General features: G+C 42.5%; 1 protein-coding gene across 3 annotated transcripts in view; it reads left to right on the plus strand.

Moving 5' to 3' along the window:
• Window positions 1-22246, plus strand: part of LOC136373327 (DDB1- and CUL4-associated factor 12-like) — a 39222-nt gene that overhangs the window by 13100 nt on the left and 3876 nt on the right. For 2 of the 3 annotated variants that reach the window (XM_066338223.1, XM_066338224.1), the window contains 5 exons: window positions 9668-9874; window positions 11119-11179; window positions 12924-13117; window positions 13304-13369; window positions 18908-19070. In XM_066338223.1, coding sequence (XP_066194320.1) covers window positions 9668-9874; window positions 11119-11179; window positions 12924-13117; window positions 13304-13369; window positions 18908-19070 — 691 coding nt within the window. The remainder of the gene's footprint in view (window positions 1-9667; window positions 9875-11118; window positions 11180-12923; window positions 13118-13303; window positions 13370-18907; window positions 19071-22246) is intronic. The other variant, XM_066338225.1, reaches the window with a different exon arrangement.

Raw genomic sequence — 22246 nt, forward strand, 5'->3', positions numbered from 1 at the left:
GATAGTGCCCCACGTTTGGAAAAATATAGAGAGATAGGTATAAGACACATGTAAGCATGTTGGGCATCATAACAGACAGGTGTCTTCAATAAAATTGTAATTTCTGACTTTTCTTATTGCCTCTGCCCCACGTTGGGCGCCAAAAATATGTTGTGGTTTAAAAACAAACCAAGTAAGAGGCTCTAAGTCAGAAATAAAATTTAATGAGAAGAAAAGGAAAATAAAATAGAATAAAATAAAATAAATACAAAAAGAAAAAAAACCAGTAACAGAGTCAGAATACAACCTGATCAGGGTGATGGAAACAGTCCAGACGAGGTGGTCTTCTTGAAACAGAAATCTTGTAGAAAGGTCTGGTAGCTCCGGTCCTCTGGGAATCCAGTGGGTGAGGGCTGCTTCTACTGTCCCAAATCCCAGCTTATATCCAGGTGAGAATGCTTGGCTCTTCCCCATGGGCGGAGCATCTCACAATGGGATGATGAGTCATGGAAGAGAGCCTTAATGGCCCATTAAAGAGAGAGATAACTCCCAGAGGGAGTTATCTCTGAGTCATGCAAAAGGCATTGATGGGCCATTAACTGAAGATGGTGATAGAATACACCCTAAACTACAACCCAGGACAGTAGGAGTGATAAAGTACTGGAATCGTCTGCCCAAGGAGGTGGTGGAGTCACCATCCCTGGATGTGTTTAACAGAAGACTGGATGTGGTACTTGGTGCCATGGTTTAGTTGAGGTGTTAGGGTATGGTTTGGACTCAATGATCTTGAATGTCTCTTCCAACCTAGTGATTCTGTGTGATTCTGTGTGACATGTGAGGCATGTGAGGCCATTACCCACTTATGTTGCCTGTACAGCACAACCTGTGAGTACGCTTTGTACCAAGATTAATGCATGCTCTGATCTCCACCAGAAAGCAGGCATAGTAGTTTGATATCTTAGTCTTTAAGGAGTCCATGTTTCTTTTGGGCTTGCCATGTTATCAGTAAATATGTATTGCTGCAGAACAGAAGCCAAGCATTCTATTAACATAGTAAAAAGAGGTGTTTATTAGCTAAATAAAAGTCAAGACTGGGAAAAATCAAACTGTGCCACTCAGTGTGACCAGTGGGGGTATTGGTATAATGGCACTGTAAGCATTGTCTTGCTTCTGTTGTTAGCAAAAAGCAAATCTGAAGGAAAACAATAGTATCATTTTCCAGCTTGGCTGAGGGTGAAATTTTTGTCTGAAGTTGTACTTTTGCAGAATAGGATGTTCCCACCTGCTTGTTCTTGCTGGCACTGATGCGTGTGTGGCTGAGGAATCAGCTGGATCAGCTTGCTGCTTTGTGTGCAGATGGGCTTTCTTGTAGGGTTAGTTTTACTGAGGCAGAGATATGATGCAGCTGATCTTGCAGCTAGCTGAGGACTAGTTGCTGTCATAGGGGTGATGAAACTGTTTGGGTGGATGAGGAAGAGGCAAGTGGATTCTCAAAGATTGGCTTAAGCCAATTGTGAAACTTCATCACAGTTGATTTTCTCTTAGTGACTCAGTTTTTAGCAGGGCAATGTGCTTATCTTGGGTTTCTTTCAAATGTTAATATGAATGACAGGAACGGGACTGTGATTTCTGAGAGTCATATGTGAAGAGCTGGGGCACAGAGCATGAGAAGTACTTCTTGTGTGAGGAATAAGCAGTCTCTTGCATGCATGTTCTTTATGTTTTGTGAATCTACATCCATCCTGCTTGCATAATAAAAAAGTGCTGTAGCTCAAGGTGGCACACTTGTTTGGTTGATTTGTATGATCAGCTAAAAGATAGGGCTGCCTGTTCATCTGCTGTTCTGTGTGCAGGGGCAGCAACAGAGGACACAAGAGTCTAACGTGCTGCCTTGAAATGACATTTAATAGGCCTGGGGTTTAATTTTGCTGTATAAAGTCAGTGCTTTCAATTAAAGATGCAAGGGAAAGGCACTTATATTTAATTAATTGGTAACTTTGTTGGGTTCCTGTTTCTCCCCTCCCCCAAACTGTTGTCTCTGAAAGGCAGGTCATAAAATGGAAGTATACTTGATGAAAGAGCCTGGTAAACTCTTCTGATCACAGTAATGTATATAAATTAAGGATGGATTTTCTAGTTCAGACTCTGGTTGATAGATACTTGATTCCTTGCCACAGTCTTTACTTTTGGCAAATTGATTAATGAAGTTCCTTAGTCAATGAAGCGGGGCAGTTTCTTGATTAACTTGATTGTAAGCAGTTTGAAAAGGGGACAGCTGCAATGTTGCCTTTTTCCCAACCTGGAAATGAAACTCGAGATAATTTTAGTAAGGAAGTAATGTAAAAGGGGATCTTTATTTGAGGGCCGTCAGAGGCAGTTATGGAAAGATATCCACAAAGCTATAAATATATGTGTGAAGAATACAGAGAACATAGAAAAAAGGCAAAACCCAAATGGCATCAGCAGAGTAATTGTATGGGGGCCTGTTGTGGTTTGACACTGGCCAAACGCCAGGCACCCATGAAAGTCGCTTGTTCACCCTCCCCTGCCACAGCTGGGCAAAGGAGACAAAAAAAATAAATAATGAAGGGTTCATGAATTGAGATAAGGACCAGGAGAAAACACTCCAAGGGCAAAACAGGCTCAACTTAAAGTTGCAAAGTGAATTTATTACTAACAGAGTCAGAGGAGGATAATGAAAAGTAAAGTAAGCCCTTAAAACACCTTTTTTTGCCCAGCCCCTCCTTCCTTCCTTCCCACCGACAGTGCAGGGAGACAGGGCATGGGGGTTTTGGTCAGTTCATCACCCGAGGATTTTCTTCTGCTGCTCAGGGAGAGGAGTTCTTCCATTGTGAGGCTGTGGGGTCCCTCCCAGGGGAGACAGTTCTCTGTGAACTTCTTCAGCATGGGTCCACTCTCATGAGCAGCAGTCTGCCCAAAACTCCTTCCCATGGGCAAACAGTCCTCCCTAAACTGCTGTGGCATGGGTCACTCTTCCACGGGATGCAGTCCTCCAATGACAGGCTGCTCCAGCCTGGAAGCAGGGGCCCCCTCTCTCCACCGGGTCTTCCACAGGATCACAGCCTCCTCCTGGCATCCACCTGCTCCGGTGTGAGCACCTCCACCACAGGCTGCAGGTGGATCTCTGCATCCTCCGTGGATCTCCATGGGCTGCAGGGGGACAGCCTGCTTCACCATGGTCATCACCATGGCCTGCAGAGGAATCTCAACTCTGGTGCCTGGAGCACCTCCTCCTCCTTCTCTGATCTTGGTGTCTCCATGTTGTTTTCCCTCACATGTTCTCTCTGCCTCCTCTTCTCTGACTAGAAGAAAAAACTATTGTGCCAAATTTGTTTTGATTTTCTTCTTAAATATGTTATCACAGAGGCATTGCCATCATCTCTAATTGGCCCAGCTTTGGCCAGCAGCACATCCATCTTCAGAGCCATCAGGGATTGGCTCTGCTGGACATGGTGGAAGCTTCCAGCAGCTTCTCACAGAAGCCACCTCTATGGCCCCCCACTACCAAAAACCAGGCTGAGCAAAACCAACACAGTGGTCTTCAGATCCTCTGCATCCCCAACTCCAAAACTCCAGGGGTCAACCTTGAGTCTCCCCTGGTTCTTTCTGCCAGTGGCTCCAGGAAGGATCATTCTCCTCAGCTGTGGTGTAGAGCACATTTTTTACATCTTGCTCTGTCCTGACTGGCCCGAGGGGCTACAGCATGAACTCTCTCCTGTTTGATTTGCTCAAAGGCTTTTCATTGCTCAGGGCCCCATTGGAAATAATTCTTCTTCCTGGTCACTTGATAGGAAAATCTTATTATAATTTGGAATATACATTCTCTAAAATCCCGCAATGCCTAAGAAAGCTTGTGTTTCTATCTTGTGAGTTGGTGGAGACATTACTGTTATTTTGTTGAACACATCCACTGGTATCTGGCAACACCCATCTTGATTTTTTTTTCTAAAACCTGGATCTCTTGGGCAGGTCCCTTGACCTTACTTTGTTTTATGGCAGAACAAGCTTTCAGAAGGATTTGGACTATTTTCTTACCTGTCTCAAAAACTTATACTGTATTGTCCCACACAATGACTTCATCAGTGTATTACAGGAGTTCCAGAGCTTCATCCTTTTCCAGTGCAGTCTGGATCAGTCCATGCTAGATGGTAGGGCTGTTTCCACCCCTGGGCAGTTGGTTCTAGGTGTACTGGATGCCCTTCCAAGTCAAAGCAAACTGTGGCCTGAATTCTGCTGCCAGAGGGATTGAGAAAAATGCACTGGTGATATCAGTTGTGACACCAATTGGTTGCCTTTGGGTCCAGCTCATATTGAAGTTCCAGCATGGCAGCACTCAGTGATGGTGTGACATCGTTCAGGCCACGATTATCCACTGTCAGTCTCCATTCTCCATTAGACTTTTGCACTGGCTAAACGGGTCTATTAAAGGGTGAGTGGGTCCTGTTGATCACTCCTTGGCTCTCCAGTTGGCAAATCAGCTTATGGATTGGAATCAGGGAGTCAGTTATTGCAATACTGCTGCTGGTTCACTGTTGTGGTAGCGATCCATACCTACTATTCTTCAACCTTCAGAACCCCCACAACTAGAGATCTCCAAGAGACCGGGCAGGGTAGACAGCTGATAACTTTCCTCTGTCTCCATGGCAGCTATACCAAAAGCCCACTGGTACCCTTTTGGATCCTTTAAATGCTCTCTCCTGAGGTAATCTATGCCAAGGATGCCCAGAGCCTCTGGGCCAGTCACAGTGGGGTGCTTTTGCCATTCATTCCCAGTCAGTATGCTTTCAGCCTCCAATACAGTCAGGTGTTATGATCTCTCTGTTACTACAGAAATGCAAATGAGTTCTGCCCTTCTATAGCTTGATTTCATTCAGATACACTGTGCACTGGTATATACTAGAGCCTTGTACCCCTGTGGGTCTGATGTGCCAGGCCATCGGATCTACAAGTCCAGTAAACCCAGTTGTCCTTCTCTTCCACCTGGCTGGAGGCAAGGCCCCTCTAGTTCTGGTCATAGGATTCTCTACTTACTTCTTGTAGAAATGGATTAGAATTTTCTTCTGTAGGATCAGGAGTAAGATCAATCCTTCTATTCTGCCTGAGAAACTGCCCACTGTAGCTTGAAGCAGCAGCTTTCCTGCAAGAACCCTCTTTTGTGATTGTTTTTCCCTGCAATTCCTCTACCCATGCCTCTAGGATTGAGGTAGGTTTTCCATTCTACTTCCTCATGCCCTCTGTGTGGTCCCGCAGGCAAAACCACAGGGTACCCCATGGTGTGTACCTTCTATATCCTCTCTTTTGAGCAAGAGGTTGCTTAATGTTAATAGCTGAGATGCTGGTCCCTACAGGTGTAGAGTAGGGCATATCCTCTTTGAGTTGCTGGAACTCCCAGGACAGTTTTTCCATAGCTGAGATGAGAGAGGAAGAAAGATTGTCTTTGTTCTCCCAGAGCTGGTGTTGTGGGTTTGGGTTCTTCAGGGAAATTTTTTCCCATCTGAAAGGAAGACCCTGTGAGGAGAGGGGGTTGCCCAGGAAACAGCAGAACAGGCAGCCAGAAGGACCATCAGGGACTCCAGAAATATCCTATGACTCATAGGACTACATCATTCCATTGTGAAACTCCCCACCCTGAGGGAGGTACCACCTGAACCTGACCACATATAATCTCGAGGTTTGGGGGCTTGGGACACCACCACCACTGTGGGAGTGGGCAGAGCCCCAGCTGCTTTGCCCTGGAGGGAGCCAAGCTGAGGAGTTAAGGAAGAATTTCGCAACTTCACCCAGAGCCCCTAAGACAAAGACAAACCTCCTAGCCACGGCGACCTGTCCGGAGACCCACAAGCCCCCTCAGGATTTTATGTAGATCTGTTACAATTGATTGGTTCTGTACCCTTTTCCTCCCACCCTGGTGTCCCATAAAAACCCCTGGGTTTCCTCTGGTCGGCAGAGGTTCCTCGTCCCTGGATCCCTTTCGCTGGTACCATCTCAATAAAGTACCACCTGCAGAAATTCCACACGAGGCCTCTCTCTCTCTCACCACGGCCGGCTAAAAGAGGGGCTAACTCACAAGGGCATGAGCTAAGAGCACTGAGCTGAAATCACTGAAAGCTGAAATCACTGAGCTGAAAAATCACTGCTCTGCCCGATGCTGAGAAGCCCCTCTGCCAGCTGAAGAGCGCCCTGACCCCCCAAGGAGCTGTTTCTAGCGAGACATGCGTTGGGGTGGCTGTGGCTCTCTGGGTCCCAAGCAGTGGACCCCATCCACCAGCTGGGATACACCACCACTGGACAGATCCAGAGGAGGACCTGAACTTCCACAGGAGGACCAGACTTTCCATAGGACCACCACTTTCAACAAGACTGTCTACAGAAAATCACACTAGGAAAAGCCAGTGTCCACAAAGAAGACAGAGGAATCCTTCAACTTTATTCGAATAAAGGGAGAGAGACCACTGGGGCACGCACCTGTGGGGTTTTCTCTCTTGGGGTTTTGGAGGGTGCAGCCTCCTTTTTTCCTAACTCCTGGCTGCGTTTTGCCCTCTTCCTTTCCCTGCTGGCTGAGGTGCTAGGAAGGTACAGCCTTCCTGATCTGCCTACCACATATTCTGCCTTGAACCTACTGTTTTACCTCAAAGTTCAGAAGTTCAGCCTTATGCAGACCCCACCTTTCTGTTTCAGGAGCCAAACTGTCTGGGCCCTGTTAGGAACCTGCTGCCCAAAGTTAGTAGAGACATTAAGACCCATTTCAAAGACGTTAACACCCACACCTTCACCCACAGAATTGTTTATAAAGACATTAGCGCACATCTTCCCTATCATGCACTTGTTCAGGGGTGAGGTTCAAAAACATTGGCGGTGCCCACTGTCCTAGGCACTTGCCTATACCATCCTGCACACCCCATCACTTAGAACTATTCAGCCTCAGGGCAAATCTCTGGATGATGTTCCTAAATAGTCGTTTAATCTGAAGCAAGACCTCAACTATATGCAGCAACATGCTGGCTCCTAGCAAAAGGGCCAGGCTGGTTGCAAGGGTATTGAAAGGATATTCAAAATCTCACAAGTTTTCAAATACTACTGTAATCATCTTGGAGGAGAAGGAAGGCAGGAAGGCTGGGTTGATGGATGGATGCTGGAAGATGTATTCAAGGAGAAAAGGCAGAAGATGTAACTGTTAATATTTCCTAATAGATGGCTCCTGAGGTACAGATAGGATGGCAATGCTGAGGACACATACCAGGTTAGTTCCATGACCAGTGGTTCTATCATATCATAGCCCAGTATTACAAAATACAACAAAATGATAACCTTGGTCCAGGCCTCAAAGATGATAAACATCACCACAGGGAACACATACTGCAAGTAAAGTGTTACACAACGCAACTCTGAGAATAAGCGCTACAACTGTGAGAGTAAAATCAACATTTTGACCCATGACTATTAAACTGACATAATGAATGCTTATAAGAAATTTGTTTTAACATGCTCTGGTCAGATCTGTCATTGTCTCAACCCTTTGAGCCCCATTTTGGGTGCCAAAATGGACTGTTGTGGTTTAACCCCAACTGGCAACTAAGTACCACACAGCTGTTCACTCACTTCCCCACCCCCCCTTCCCTGGATGGTTGGGGAGGAAAATTGAAAAAAATGTAAAACCTGTGGGTTAAGATAAGAACAGTTTATTAATTGAAATAAAGTAAAATATTATTGTTATAATAGGAAAAAAAGAAATAAAATCCAAGAAACAGAAGTGATGTACAATACAATTGCTTACCACCCACTGACCCATGCCCAGCCCATCCCCTGACAGTGATTGGCAGCTCCCAGCCAATCCCAACCCCCTGCTTTATATACTTAGCATAATGTTCGATGATATGGAATATCCCTTTGGCCAGTTTGGGTTAACTGTCCTGGCTATGTTCCCTCACAGCCTCTTGTGCACCTGCTCACTGATACAGAATGGAAAACTGAGAAGTCCTTGATTTAAAGTAAGCACTATCAAGCAACAACTAAACATCAGTGTGTCATCAACATTATTCTTATACTAAATCCAAAACACAGGACTGTTGAATTTCTGCGTGGGGCCAGCGTGTTTTTAGCCCCATGAGGGTTCAACACACTCTGAGGGTGTCCGGCAACCTCCCAGAAATGGCTTAAAAATAATTAGCGAGATGGCATGATGGGGTGTGTTTTGAAAAAGCAAAAAGGTTTTAATTAAAGCAAAAATAACAAACTATGCATAACAAAAGAACAAAAGCCATGCACAGTGCAAGGAGGTCCCTTGCACCTGCTAATGTTGCCAGATGGACACAAAAAGATCACACTCACACTTTCAAGTTGTGAGATGAGGAGAGAGGCAGTTTGAGTTTAGGGTTTAAATAGGGTTTGGACTTTGATTAGCAATTGGAAGACGAGGTTGACACTTCTCTGACCTCACTGATCAAGCCACAAGTCTATTAATTTGTCTTTCCTCCTGGAAAGGAATGTATATTTACAAAACATTAGTCTTTGTTTATGTTACAAGCATGAGAACTCCAGTACAGAAATGTAAAAACATCAGAAGGCTGAAAAATCAGAGCAACATGCTACAACACACCGAAAATGCCGAGAATCTCCATGCTCTCTCTTAAGTACTCAACGATTTAGGAGGGGTTTTTTTGCAAGCTGCCCAATAGAAAATAGCTGCATTTCTTGAACAGTGTAGTGGTTTGAAAGCAAAACCAGTGAGAGGCTCCAAGTCAGAAATATAATTTAATAGGAAGAAGGTAAAATAAAATAAAATAAAAAGCAATAGTACTGAAGACCCCTGACAGTCAGAATACAACCTGACACCCTGTTAGTTAGGGTGGTGGTAACAGTCCAGATGAAGTGTTCTTCCTGAAGCAGCGATCCCGTAGAAAGATCTGGTAACTCTTGTCCTCTGGGAATCCAGCAGGTAAGGGCTGCCTGTACTGTCCCAAACTCCAGATTATATTCAGTTGGGAATGCTTGGCTCCTCCCCCTGGGCGGAGCATCTCACAATGGGATATCTTTCTATGAGTCATGAAGTGGGGCCTTGATGGCCCATTAAACAGAGATAGATCCTGGAGGGAGTTACCTATGAGTCAAGCAGCAAGGCATTGATGGGCCATTAGCAGAAGATAGCCCAGAGGGAGGGGGCCTGGGAAAACACTGTCCCACCTGGTTTCAATAGCTCATGAAGATGGTGATAGAATAAATACTTTGTGCACATCTTACACTTAAACCCAGGGCAAACAGCTAAAGAGACCAACAGGTGCCTTTGTCCTGGCACTGAGCCAATTACAGTAAGAAGAGCATAGAAGTTTCTGGTTCATCTTCCTTATAGGTTCTGTGGTGAAACTGAAACTCTTTTCCTAATATGTAAACATCTGCTTGGGTGTGGGAGTGCAGTGCAACACAGGACTGTACCAGCTACTAAGAAGGAAGCTAATGTTATCCTAGCCAAAATAAGGATGGACGATGAAAGTAAACCCCACAGTTATTTAATTTAGTTGTTTTAAGAAGGAATGTATGCATTTTCAACCTTATTTGCAGCATTTGTGGATTCTGCATTTAAAAGAATGTTAGTTCAAAGTAGGGAGAATATTTGACCACCTTGGTTTTCTTATCTGTGTGATAATGACTTGTATCTGTTTTTTTCCCCCAGTTATTTGTAATAGATGTCCAGACTGGTCAAATTACCAAGATTCCTATTCTGAAAGATCGTGAACCTGGCATGGTGAACCAGCAGGGGTGTGGTATTCATGCCATTGAGCTCAACCCCTCAAGGACCTTTCTGGCCACAGGTGGAGACAACCCCAACAGTCTTGCAATTTATCATCTGCCTACACTTGATCCTGTGTGTGTGGGAGATGTAAGTGGGTGTATTTGGGGAAAGTTTATTCTGTCCCAAGAATTAGTACTTTGAAGTGCATAAGGTTCAGAGCAAGTTTAAAATTTGGGAGTTTTCTAGTGGAGAGTGAATTTCTGAAAGCTTGAAAATATTCCTGACCAAGTTGTCTTTTTTGACAAGATATCTTAAATACAAATGAGTACATAAATTTATGAGAGGATTCTCAGGGTTTTAAGTCAGATTTCTTCCTTCTTACCCTCATTCAGGTCTACTTCAGATTACTTTTAAGCATTGAAAATGTAACAAAATCTGAAAGTCTAATTGGGGTGATGATGATCTCTGAAACTTGGCTTTAGTGAAAAAGCTCATTTGAGAAGTTGTAAAGATTATTCAAGGCTATCTCTTCTCCAGTGCAGCTTATATATGTATTATTTCACAGGTGGAATTTGGCTTTGAGGAGTAGTTCTAAGCCAGTGGCTTGTGGCAGTTTGATAGACCTTGGTACTTTTTTTATTTTTGAAACATCATGAGGCCTTTTTAAAACAGGCAATCTTAAAAAGAAAATGTCTGAAGTGGGTATAGTGGTGTCCTGTAAGCACTTCACTCTTATTTTTCCTTTTTGATTCAGGACTTCGCATGGACATTAACTACAACAGCAGAGCTCGGGTCAGAGTTTCTGCAGTAGCAGATAACCAGCTGCAGAAAGGCTCGACTCTGAAGATTTGCATGACTTGATATTGGTGTGCCACTGTGACTCTGCAGCTTTTCAAACAAAACTAGATTCTTATGGTCTTTATTTTTATACGCAGGCTTCTCACCTGCTGAGTAAAAGATTCTTGAAAAATTAATCTATGGGTCATATATTTTAAACATAATTTTTTTGTTTCTTTTTAGGGATGTGCATTTGAGGAAATAAAAGTATGCAACTACTTTATAGAAGTAAAGAACACTGCTTTCAAAATGGAAAAAATCCAAGTCCTTAGAATTGAGATTAATTTGTCCTTGGTCAGAGATCTGTTTTTCTATCGCCTAATTGCTCTCTATTAATTATTCATGTCAAAATCAATAAAAGTTAAAATTACTGTTAGGTACTTAAACTGGTCCAGCTTGATAATGGAATATTATTTATGTTTTTTAGCATTGGTCTGTCTTTCTGAGTTTGCACATAAGTATTCTTCACGTTGGTATTTTTTTGTCTGCCTTGAGACCACTGCAGAATATAATGGCACAGAAAATCTGTCTTTTTTTTTCTTTCTTTCTTTTAGGATGGACATAAAGACTGGATATTTTCAATTGCATGGATAAGTGATACTATGGCTGTTTCTGGTAATGTTATTTTTTAATTTTTTTTCCCAGAATTTTATACTGATGTACAGCACTTGATAGGTCTTAGGGAAGCACCTTTAGAAGGGATTTTAAACCATTTGGAACTACTTTGCCTATTTAAACTATTCTTGGTCTTAGTACAGTGCTTTGCTTTTTTAAATTTTTTTTTTGTAGGGCCCTGGCCTAGATTGTGCTTTTGGTTTTTTTGTGGGTGTTTTTTTTTGTTGTTTGTTTGTTTGTTTTTTTGGGTTTTTTGGGTTTTTTTAGTATTAGAGGGAATACTGCTGTCTTTACAGTAGATGTTGCCATGAGAGGGTGTCTAAACATAGTAAGTTCAAGGGAAGGATTCTACACCAGAATAATTTCAAGAGGAGTGTTGGTTGTCAGTTAATAACTTTGAATACAGCTGAACAGTACTGATTTCCTGAAATCCTATGAAAGACTGATTAATGAAAACTGTTTTATCAAGCTATCAGTAAAGTTGTGTGTGTGTGTGTGTGTGTGTGTGTGTGTGTGTGAGTGTATAGGCACACATACTGTGGGAACTAATACAAGGTTGTAATAGAAAAGGTCAATTACTGACTTTTTAGTCAGTGTAGTTGGATAATCAGTGTAACTTCATAAAGTATTACTTAACTTGGGTAAAGGCAGCAATATACTGTTGAATTAATGTATTAGTTTACTGTCTTTCTGTGCTGAGAAGGTTTAGTATTCCATACAAGGAGGTGTCAAACTGCAGGTGACAGAAAATCTTAAGTCTCATATAAAAATCAAATGCTTCAATTTTAATTCAGTAATATTAAAAAAAAAAAAAAGCTAATCCTTGAGTTGATCCTTGCAATTCTCTAACCCAAATATCTGCATTTAAAAAAAAAAAAATTAAGTCACATTGTGTAGGGAAGAAATGGAGGTACATGTCCAATCCATCAGAGCTGACTTAAATGGAAGTGAGTTGCCTAAACACCAGAAGGGATGGGTACAGGACCTTGGATTAAGCCTGTATTGATCTTTGAACAAAAGACATTTAGCTTTCTTCATCCAGTATTGTTACTCTTACTGATTCATATTTTGTATAATTATATCTTCAAATTCAGTAGAAAAATGAGTTCTTGCTTGTTTGGCCTCAGTTCCTGTGTTACATTCTTTAAACAAGAGGTCCAATGAGTTGAATTAACAATAGATTTGATTTCAATTGGTGCAAGTTGTGGTTTTAAATATGTTTCTGTTCAGTTCACTAATGTGTATGTACATATACATAAACATACTGTCAGAAATCAAACCGTCTAGAATTGGTATAAACCCAGCTAAGTTTTCTTGTAAATTTTTGTATTGATTTAACAGACTGTCAATCTTGGCCTTGGTAAGCCAGGCTTGGGCTGAACACATACGCTATTCAATTGCTTCTGAGTTTGTTCTACATGTGAATCTCTAATGGTGATTGTTGTACAGGATGGTGGGTTTTTGATGCATCCTAATCAGTTTGAAAACAGATGAGGTGATCTAGCTACTTGGAAACCATGTAGACAAACCAGTTGACAATAAGTTCACAAAGTTATGAACTTAACAGCTCAGTAAAATAATTATTTTGTTAATAATAAATAATATATAGGCACCAACAGTGTGTTCAGTTAGATTAAATTAATCTGAAGTATCCTTTCTTTAAGACCTCATTATTTATTGCAGTTAATTTTTTAAAAAGGGGAATTATGTATATGTGAAATGCTGTTATGGTCTACTTATTCAGGTTCCCGGGACGGTTCAATGGGTCTCTGGGAAGTCACAGAGGATGTGTTGTCCAAAAGTGATGCCAGGCATAATCTCTCTCAAGTTCCTGTCTATGCCCACATAACACACAGGACTCTGAAGGATATTCCTAAGGAGAACACCAATCCTGACAACTGCAAAGTCCGGGCATTGGCTTTCAACAATAAGAACAAGGTCAGTAAGATAAGCAAGACAGTTGAGTAGTCTTAAAACTGTCCATATGTATTTGAAAAAAAAAAAAGTCATCTAAATCAAATATACTGGAGGAGCAACCTGGAGTTTGAGTTTGTAAGGACATCTATAATACAGAAACTAACTCTTACTTTTTTTCTTTTTTGGTTTTTTTTTTTTCCATAATAGGAGCTGGGAGCTGTGTCCTTGGATGGGTATTTTCATCTTTGGAAAGCAGAGCACACACTATCAAAGGTGCCTTTCTGTTGGTGTAAAACTTAAAATATTGCTTTGCATTGAAGGCTGTTCACTATTCTTTGTTTCCTATAAATTTTTAAAGAGAGCAGCAGTGTTTGTAAAACACTGTCCTGGTTCTGGCCAAGACAGGGTTAATTTTTGCAGCAGCCAGGAGGGGCACAGCCTGGACCCTGGGATTATTAAATATCACCTCACGCCAAGTGCAGAGGGGACGGAGGGGGGTGGCATTTTTCCAGTTTTGCTGGGGTGTATGGTTGGGTGGCGCCAGGTTCTGCATAGTGAGCAATCACGTGTGAATCATTCGCTTGTCTTGTACATACTGCTGTCAGTATTGTTCTTGTTTGGTTTTTTTATTTCATTGCTGTTTCTAGTAAATTGTTCTTATCTCAACCCATGATTTTTACCTTTTTTTGCCTCCAATTCTCCTCCCCATCCCACCGCAGGGGGAAGTGAGTGAGCAGTGCGTGGTCTTGGGTGATTCAGTGGGAACACTAAATTGGGAAATACCATTCCTAAACCACAACAGTCAATTTGGCACCCAATGTGAGGCATGAAGCATTGAGATAACAACAGATCTGACCAGAGCGGGTTGGAAACAAATTTGATCTAAGCATTTGTATTAGGTACGGAGCCACTGGTCACAATGTTGCTTGGTCTGTTCACATGGTTATGGTACCTAACCCTGTATATGTTCCCCTATGTGCTCCTCATGGTGCTCTTTTTTAGAGCAGGGAGAGGAATCAGGATCACTTTATTCCTGCACTGTGGGATATCAGTTTATGACATGATAACATCAAGGGCAATGAAGGTCATTTGGGATGTGTCTCGAGTGCTGCTCTCCTGTGTTTGCCTTGGGTACTACCTCTGGGAATTCATTAATAATTGTATCCAGTCTGTAGGGAGAACAGGGGAGGATGATTTCCCCCAGCTTTTCACACCCTTTTCCTCCTTCAGGTTTGTTACAACAGCTTGTGAGAATTTTGAATTTCCTTTGGATGTTAATGAAAGCACATGTTCTTGTTGCTATGTCTACTCAGTACCATCCATACCATGTTTAAAATTATTAGAGAGACTTCTAGGATGGTCATTCAGAGATCTACCCCGAGGGTGGATAATTATGAGTGGCATGGAATGTGGGAGAAAATGGGACAGTTTTGGAGGACTTTTGTCCTCCAATGGCTTGGAAGTTCACCCCTGAACAGGACCCTGATAAAGTGGCAGAATATCTGAAAGGAAAATGCTGTGGCGATTCCAGAGAGGCAAAAAGTAATGCAGTGTGCTGGCCCCTGGCTACTCTTTACCAGATACTGCTCATCACTAGACAGCACCCTCAGGGAGAAGAGAAGGAAAGCAGAGCAACTGCCACTGTGGCCACTCAAAATGCAGCTGAACCAGAGGAACAACACGTGCTGGTAGCAGTCATACCTATACAGAAAAAGAAATGCAAGACCAAATCAGTTTGCATAGTGAAGGATGAAGAGGAAGTAGGGCCCTCAGAACAGGAGGAAGAAGCAGAGCCAGAAATAATCACCCAATCCCTATCCCCAGGTGAGCTGCAAGATATATGAAAAATTTTCAGCCACCATTAGGGTGAGCCTTTGGTGACCTGGCTGCTCCAACACTTGGAAATTAGAGGGTAGTGAAGCCAAGCAACTGGGATCCCTGTCCAGGGATGCAGGCATTGACAACAGCATTGGGAAAAGGACAGAAATCCTCAGCCTCTGGAGGTGACTCCTGTCAAGTATAAGGGAAAGGTATCTTTTCAAGGAGGATCTAACAGTGTACCAAGACAAGTGGAACACCATGGAGCAAGGTATCCAGTATCTGAGAGAATTAGCTGTGCTGGATGTACTCTATAGAGATTCAAATAACAAGCAGTCCCCTGTAGATCCAGATGAAGTCTAGGGCACACAACCCATGTGACAGAAGTTCCTATGGAGCATGCCATTGTCATATGGCAATTCATTGACAGTGATGTCATGGACAGAAGGAGAACAAACAGTGCATAATTTGGTTGCCCAACTGGCAATATGAGAAAAGTCTCTCTTCCTCCTGCATCTCAGCTGTCCAAGGACTTGCAGCAATTTAAAAAGGAAATGTCATGTGCCCTGCCAGTACAGGCCATAGTCTCTGCTATTAAGAGCAAGCATGCCCCTGCTCAAGAGAGAGAGGCAATATGCCACAAGGTAGGTAACCTGTGGTTTTACTTGCATGACCAGAGAGGACATGAGGTGGGATGGAAAACCCACCTCTGCCCTAGGAGCCATGGATATGTGAGCTGAGAGGAAGAACAACCACCACAGGAAATTCTTCAAAGAAAATTCTGCCCCGGTTTCCAGTGGGCAGGTCCTCAGACAGAATGGAAGGTGCTGATGTTACTTCCAAACCTCTTGAAGGGACCTGCGGTTGATCATATTTATAAGAAGTGAGCAACAAGTACCATGACCAGAACTAGAGAGGCCCTGCCTCCAGCCTGGTGGAGGAAAGGGATAATCAGATCTACCGCACTGTGTGGATCTAATGTCCTGGCACATCAGACCCACAAGAGTACAATGCTTTAATTTACACTGGTGCACAATGTACTCTGATGCCATTGAGATATGTAGGGGCAGAATCCATCTTTATTTCTGGCGTGACAGGGGGATCCCAACACCTGACTACTGGAAGCTGAACTGAGCCTGTCTGGGAATGAATGGCAAAAACACCCCATTGTGACTGGCCCAGAGGCCCCGTGTATCCTTGGCATAGATTACCTCAGGAGAGGGTATTTCAAGGACCCAAAAGGACATTGCTGGGTTTTTGGGATAGCTGCTGTGAAGACAGAGGAAATTAGGTACCTGAATACCTTGCCTGGTCTCTCAGAGGATTCTTCTGCTATGGGACTGCTGAGGGTTGAAGAACAACAGGTACTGATTGCTATCACAACAGTGTGTTGTCGACAATACTGCACCAACTGGGATTCTGTGACCCCTGTCCACAAGATGATTCATGAACTGGAGAGCCAGGGAGTGGTCAGCAAGACCCACTCACCATTTAATAGCCCCATGTGTCCAGTGTGTAAGTCCAAGGCAGAATGGAGACTGACAATGGATAATCGTGGCCTGAATGATGTCACACCATCACTGAGTACTGCTGTGCCAGGCATGCTGGAACTTTCCTGGAGCTTCTTACAAAAAGTACCCAGGGAGACTCAAGGATGACCCCTGGGGTTCTGGAGTCAGGGATACAAAGGATCCAAGGCCTATTACACCCCAACTGAAAAAGAGATACTGGCAGCTTATGAAGGGGTTCGAGCTGCTTCAGAAGTGATTTGCACTAAAGCAAAGCTCCTCCTGGCACCGTGACTGCCAGTGCTGGGCTGGATGTTCAAAGGAAAAGTCACTTCCACACATCATGCCACTGATGCCATGTGGAGCAAGTGGATTGCTCTGACCACACAATGAGCTCGAATAGGAAACCATAATCACCCAGGGATCTTGGAAGTCATCACAAACTCACCTGAAGGCAAAGATTTCAGACTAATTTCAGAGGAAGAGAAGGTAACATGCTGAGGAGGCCCCACCATATAATCAGATATGAGAAAATTAAAAGCAATATGCTCTCTTTACTGATGGTTTCTGCCATACTGTAGGGATACATCAAACGTGGAAAGCAGCCATATGGAGTCCTACATGACGAGTCGCAGAAGCTATCTAGGGACAAGTTGGATCAAGTCAGGTTGCAGAGCTGAAGGTCATCCAGCTGGCTTTAAGTATCACTGAATGAGAGAAGTGGCCTGTACTCTGCCTCTACACTGACTTGTGGATGGTAGCAAATGCTCTGTGGGTGTGGCTGGACCAACGGAAAAGAACCAATTGGGAACATAGAGGGAAACTCATCTGGTCTGCTGAATTGTAGCAAGACATCGCTGCTCAGGTAGAAGTTGGCTTTTCAAACATGGGTATACACATTTAGTGAAGTCTACCTGGTTAGTTAACTCTAGAGGCTCTACCAATCAAGATGGCTCTGCCCTATCAAAACCTTCACATACCATAGAAGGGGATAAAGTCCCTGTGGTGCATATGAGAAATGTGTTGGGGAAGACAGTTTGGATCAGTCCTGCCTCAAGGAAAGGCAAATATATATGTGGGATTGTTTTTGCTCAAGGACCTGGGTGCATTTGGTGTGTAATGCAAAGGGATAGGGGAATGCAATGTGTACCTCAAGGGGATTTGATTTTTGGATGAGAACAGTCTGTAATGTTGAATTGTTTAATATTGGTTGCTGAATGCCACTGCCACTGTGTGCCATAACTATCATGGACAATGAGGATCGATTGCTCCAGATACACCAGTCATGAGCTCCTGATGCAGCAACCAGCTGACAGCATGCCAGCCCTCCTGTCTTGGAAGACATTTTGAATGGACAGCCACTGACTAAGGGAGTGGTGCCCATGCTTGTGTGTGTATATATACTTTTTTTTTTGAAGGTGTAGCATCTGGGCGTAATTTAGATGGTATAGAATAAGGGTTGGATAATGTCCTGGTTCCATCCAGGACAGGGTTAATTTTTGCAGCAGCTGGGAGGGGTACAGCCCAGACCCTGGGATTATTCAATACTACCTCATGCCATGGGCAGAGGGGATGGGGGACGGGGTGTGGCTTTTTTGTTTGTTTGTTTTTCTGGGCTGTGCTGGATTCCATGTAGTGAGCTATCATGTGTGAATCGTTCACCTGTCTTGTACTCTCTGTTTTTAGTATTGTTCTTGTTACTGTTCATTTTCTTATTTCATTGCTGTTTCTAGTAAATTGTTCTTATCACAACCCATGACCTTTACCTTTTTTTGCCTCCAATTCTCCTCTCCAGCCCACTGTAGGGGGAGGTGGGGGGGGGGGAAGTGAGCAAGCGATGCATGGTCTGGGGTGATTCAGTGGGAACACTAAATTGGGGAATACCTTTCCTAAACCACGAGAAGCACAAAAATCCTTAAGTAAAATGCAATGTCCTAAAAATTAGAACTTGGGAAAAGAAACTTCCTACTCACCTTATTTTTAAGGGTGAGAGGTGCTCTTAACTTTCTGCCAGTTCTGGGTGAGCTGAACTGTTCCGTAAAGAGTATAATTGATACTTATTTAGTAGGCTTCATAACGGAAGTTGCACTTAAGTGTAACTGAAGATCAAACCCATAAATATCTATACTACTGTATGAAGTAAGCTTTTTCAGCTGAGATGATGCCTGTGTACACCTGCTGAAGAAATAGCAGCTTGGAAAGATGTAAAACAATATACCAAAATGTCCATTGTTCTTTGCATAATACATGGTTCAGCCTTTATCATCTCCGTTTTGTTCAGATAAGGCATCTAATCTTCAGGGGCTGTTTTTCCTCTGGGTCAGGTTGCTTTTCTCTTAAACTTCTATTGTTGTGATGAACTTATATTTTAGCTGCATTTTGGGTTTTTTCACTGCAACTTCCTCAAACACAGTTTACAGAATTGTTCTATTAGTGTTTTGCTCTCTTTTCATAATGTGTTGAATTGTCTTTCCTTTGTTTCTAGTTACTTTCCACAAAGTTGCCATACTGCAGGGAGAATGTGTGTTTGGCTTATGGTCAGGAGTGGTCAGTGTATGCAGTAGGATCACAGGCACATGTCTCCTTTCTGGATCCAAGGCAGCCTTCTCACAATGTTAAATCCGTCTGTTCCAAAGAACGAGGAAGTGGTAAGAAACTTGTCAAAGGGTGCTTTAAATGGTTTGCTTGCTTTTAAGACTCCAGTAAGATAAGCTTCCAATAAATACAAAGGTTTTTTCATGTGATAGACTAAATTTTTAATAGTATATATAGATTTTGCTTTTATGACATTATTCCTTGAGCAACCAACAAACCAAATGTAAAAACAACTCTGAAATCTAATGAAGGACATCAATGTTCTTATGATCAACTAAATTTCATGCCATCCAAATATTACTGAACTTTTAAAAGTATGCATTTTACTTATTACTGAACTTCACTGTGCATTTTACTTCTGCTTATTTTTTACTGTGTCTTATTCTGTTTTACTTCATTTCAAAGCAAATCCAGTCTTTTTAATACTATTAATACTGTATATTCTCGCATTTTTCTCTGGGGACTGAAAAAACCCATGTTGTCTGCTCTGTCCTATCATATTGGGAGTCAGTGCTGTGAGAGAAAGCTTGATTTGTAATTTTAAAGTCATGAGTGAGATGCTTAATTGTCAGTGTGCATTTATTTGCTTTAAATATACAAAAGCTTACTCTTAAAAAAAAAAGTTTGCAGATTTTAGCTCTGTTTTCCTTTTCCGATGTGAATATAGTATGTCCAATTGAACCTTATACCTGGGTCAAGCCTGAGGGTTTGCAGGGTACATGGTCCCATAAGCTTCTTCCCATACCCTTTATTTTCAAGCATGAGAAGGCACTGTGCTGTGATACCCATTTGAAACCATATTAATCCCAGAGTAATAAGTTGCAGTCCTTATTTAACTTGACTCTAGGCATTCATCTCTTCTTTGGGCAAGTTTATAAAAAAAATGCATGTAGGCAAGGATTAGGAAAGTTTTCTTTATGTGATTACTGGACGCTGAACAGTACTGTTTAGATAAATGTCAGGGTCTGCTTCTTTCAGATACAGAAGTTTCTATAATATGAGAAAAGGTCATTTACCAACTCATGTTTGTCACTTGAACATATTGCCAGCAACACCCCTTGTCTTGACCCACTGTCAGTGAGGGCTCTGTGAGGGTGCTGACACTGTCACCCTTCAGTATCATAGGGAAGAAATATCAGGACATTAGAGTGTGGTGCCCAGTGGTGACTGGTGGCTAAAAACTTCTATCTTGAATTATGTGATCATCCCTGCCGAGGGGATGACCTATGTGTAGGGAGTATCTCTGGGGTGCTAGTTCATGTCTAGAGAAAACCTTTTGTTCAATACTGTTTTCTATTCTGCATAGTAGATTTTTGTTTGTGTGGGTGGTGGTGGAGGCACTTAAGTAATATTAATTCTCAAGATACTGAGTGTTAAAACTTCCTGTTGATCTCACTGGGACTTGGAATGGTGCAACACCTCTAGAAAGTAGGCTGTTTATTGATTTGCAGACTAAAATCTGGGTTGACTTTTAAGTGCTTTGAAAAGTTACTTGAATCTGCTTTCAGCTTCTAACTGCAATTGCTGGACATGGTAAGTCCATATTAACGTCAATTCATTAGTGTTGTATACAAAAGCAGATCAGAGAAATGTCACTTAGTAAGACTGAAACTGGGGGTGTTTTTTACCTAGTATAACCCTGTCTGCTCTATGTGAGAAGGTAGCGTAAGAGTTGTTTTTCTTAGCAGCTGTACAGGAAAGTGCAGGCCCTTGACTGCAGTTCTTGATCTGTGAGAGTGACTGCTTTCTGCTTGATTGGCCTGCAGAGCAATGTTGTGTGCCCTTGACTTTATAATCCTGAATACAGCAATGTTAATGCAGTGGACCGAGCTTGCACAGCACAGACTGTGTCTACTCTTTGTGTAGGACATGCTACTGCATCTTCATTTCCTTCTGGGATTTGTAGAGTTCCCTGCCTCTCAGGAGTAAGACTCAATTTGTTGACCCAAATAGTCCAGGCCTGCAGGTGATAGAGTGCTGGGAATGTAAAAGAGCTTACTGTGATCAGTTCTAGGCATAGGTGGTGCTTCTAGTTTGATGGGAATGATTAATCTAAGGTACTTCAGCCCCTTAGGAGTCAATTTGAAGCACTGTTCTTGAAAACTTGTTCTAAACATCCACTTAGTAATGGGTACATAATGGATTCCTTCAGTTTTCCTTCAATTTTTTTGATTAGAGAAAGATTCACAGTTGTTCTGTATTTTATAGCTTTTTATTAATTAATTGCATTGAAAAGTACATGCCATCTCTTTCATATTCCATCCAAAGCAGTTAAGCAATAGAAGCAATAATCATGGGAATATAGAAGACAGAAAATTGATGGACTAAGTCCTTGAAGAAGGGGGAAAACAAAGAAGATAATACCTTTCTTATACAGGATGTTTAATGATGAGCCAACAAACCTCTGGTTTTGACTGTTTCTGTGATGAGAACTTGCCCTAATGATGTACTTTGTTCATTATACTAATAAAAACCACACACCTAGCTCAGCACACTCTACTCACAAAAAGACCACTACTCATCGAGCATGTGCCATGATTTCTTGGGACACTATGCCTTTAAGTCGAAGCAGAGAAAGGATAAGCCAATAGAAATTTAGGCAAGTAGTGACTTAAGTAAGATGTGATAATAGCTTAACACTGTAACCTTATAAGTAGGCCTTTTTGTGCCTCAGTGTGCTGGTTTTGTGGATCTACAACCCAGCACCCTTTTCTTCTCAGAGCTGTAAATAAATCAGATACCTTGACTCTGTGAGGATCAGGTTCTTGCACACCAGGTGAAAGAACCTGGTTCAGGAAAACAGGGAAGGGGAAGATATATGTCTCCCAGCTTGCTCAGATGCATTTGTAGTTCTCTGAATTAAAGGAGAGATTCAGCAGGTGTGAGACTTGCACAGTGGTTTCTCACCTATTAAGCCTGCACCCAAGACTTCACCTCATATCTAGAACACAACAATGTGACCTTGCCTGTTCTAAGTGTGTTTAATAGATGCTGGTGGCTGTGGATGTAACATCAGATTGTGGAGGTGCAAGAATGAGGATACGTTTCTAGTTAGGACTGTGCAGAGGGGAAGGGTAAACTGCATCTACATCTCTTGGATGTCTGCTGTCACATGTACTGCTGGGTGTATTACAAGATGTCAAGTTTTGTGACGTTCAGCCCCACTTGGTACAGTGACAGCAGTTGACACATGGATGTAGCAGGCATAACTCACTCTTTTCCCTTCCTG

This window comes from Sylvia atricapilla, chromosome W (genome assembly GCF_009819655.1).
Source record: "Sylvia atricapilla isolate bSylAtr1 chromosome W, bSylAtr1.pri, whole genome shotgun sequence".
Taxonomy (NCBI): Eukaryota; Metazoa; Chordata; class Aves; order Passeriformes; family Sylviidae; genus Sylvia; species Sylvia atricapilla.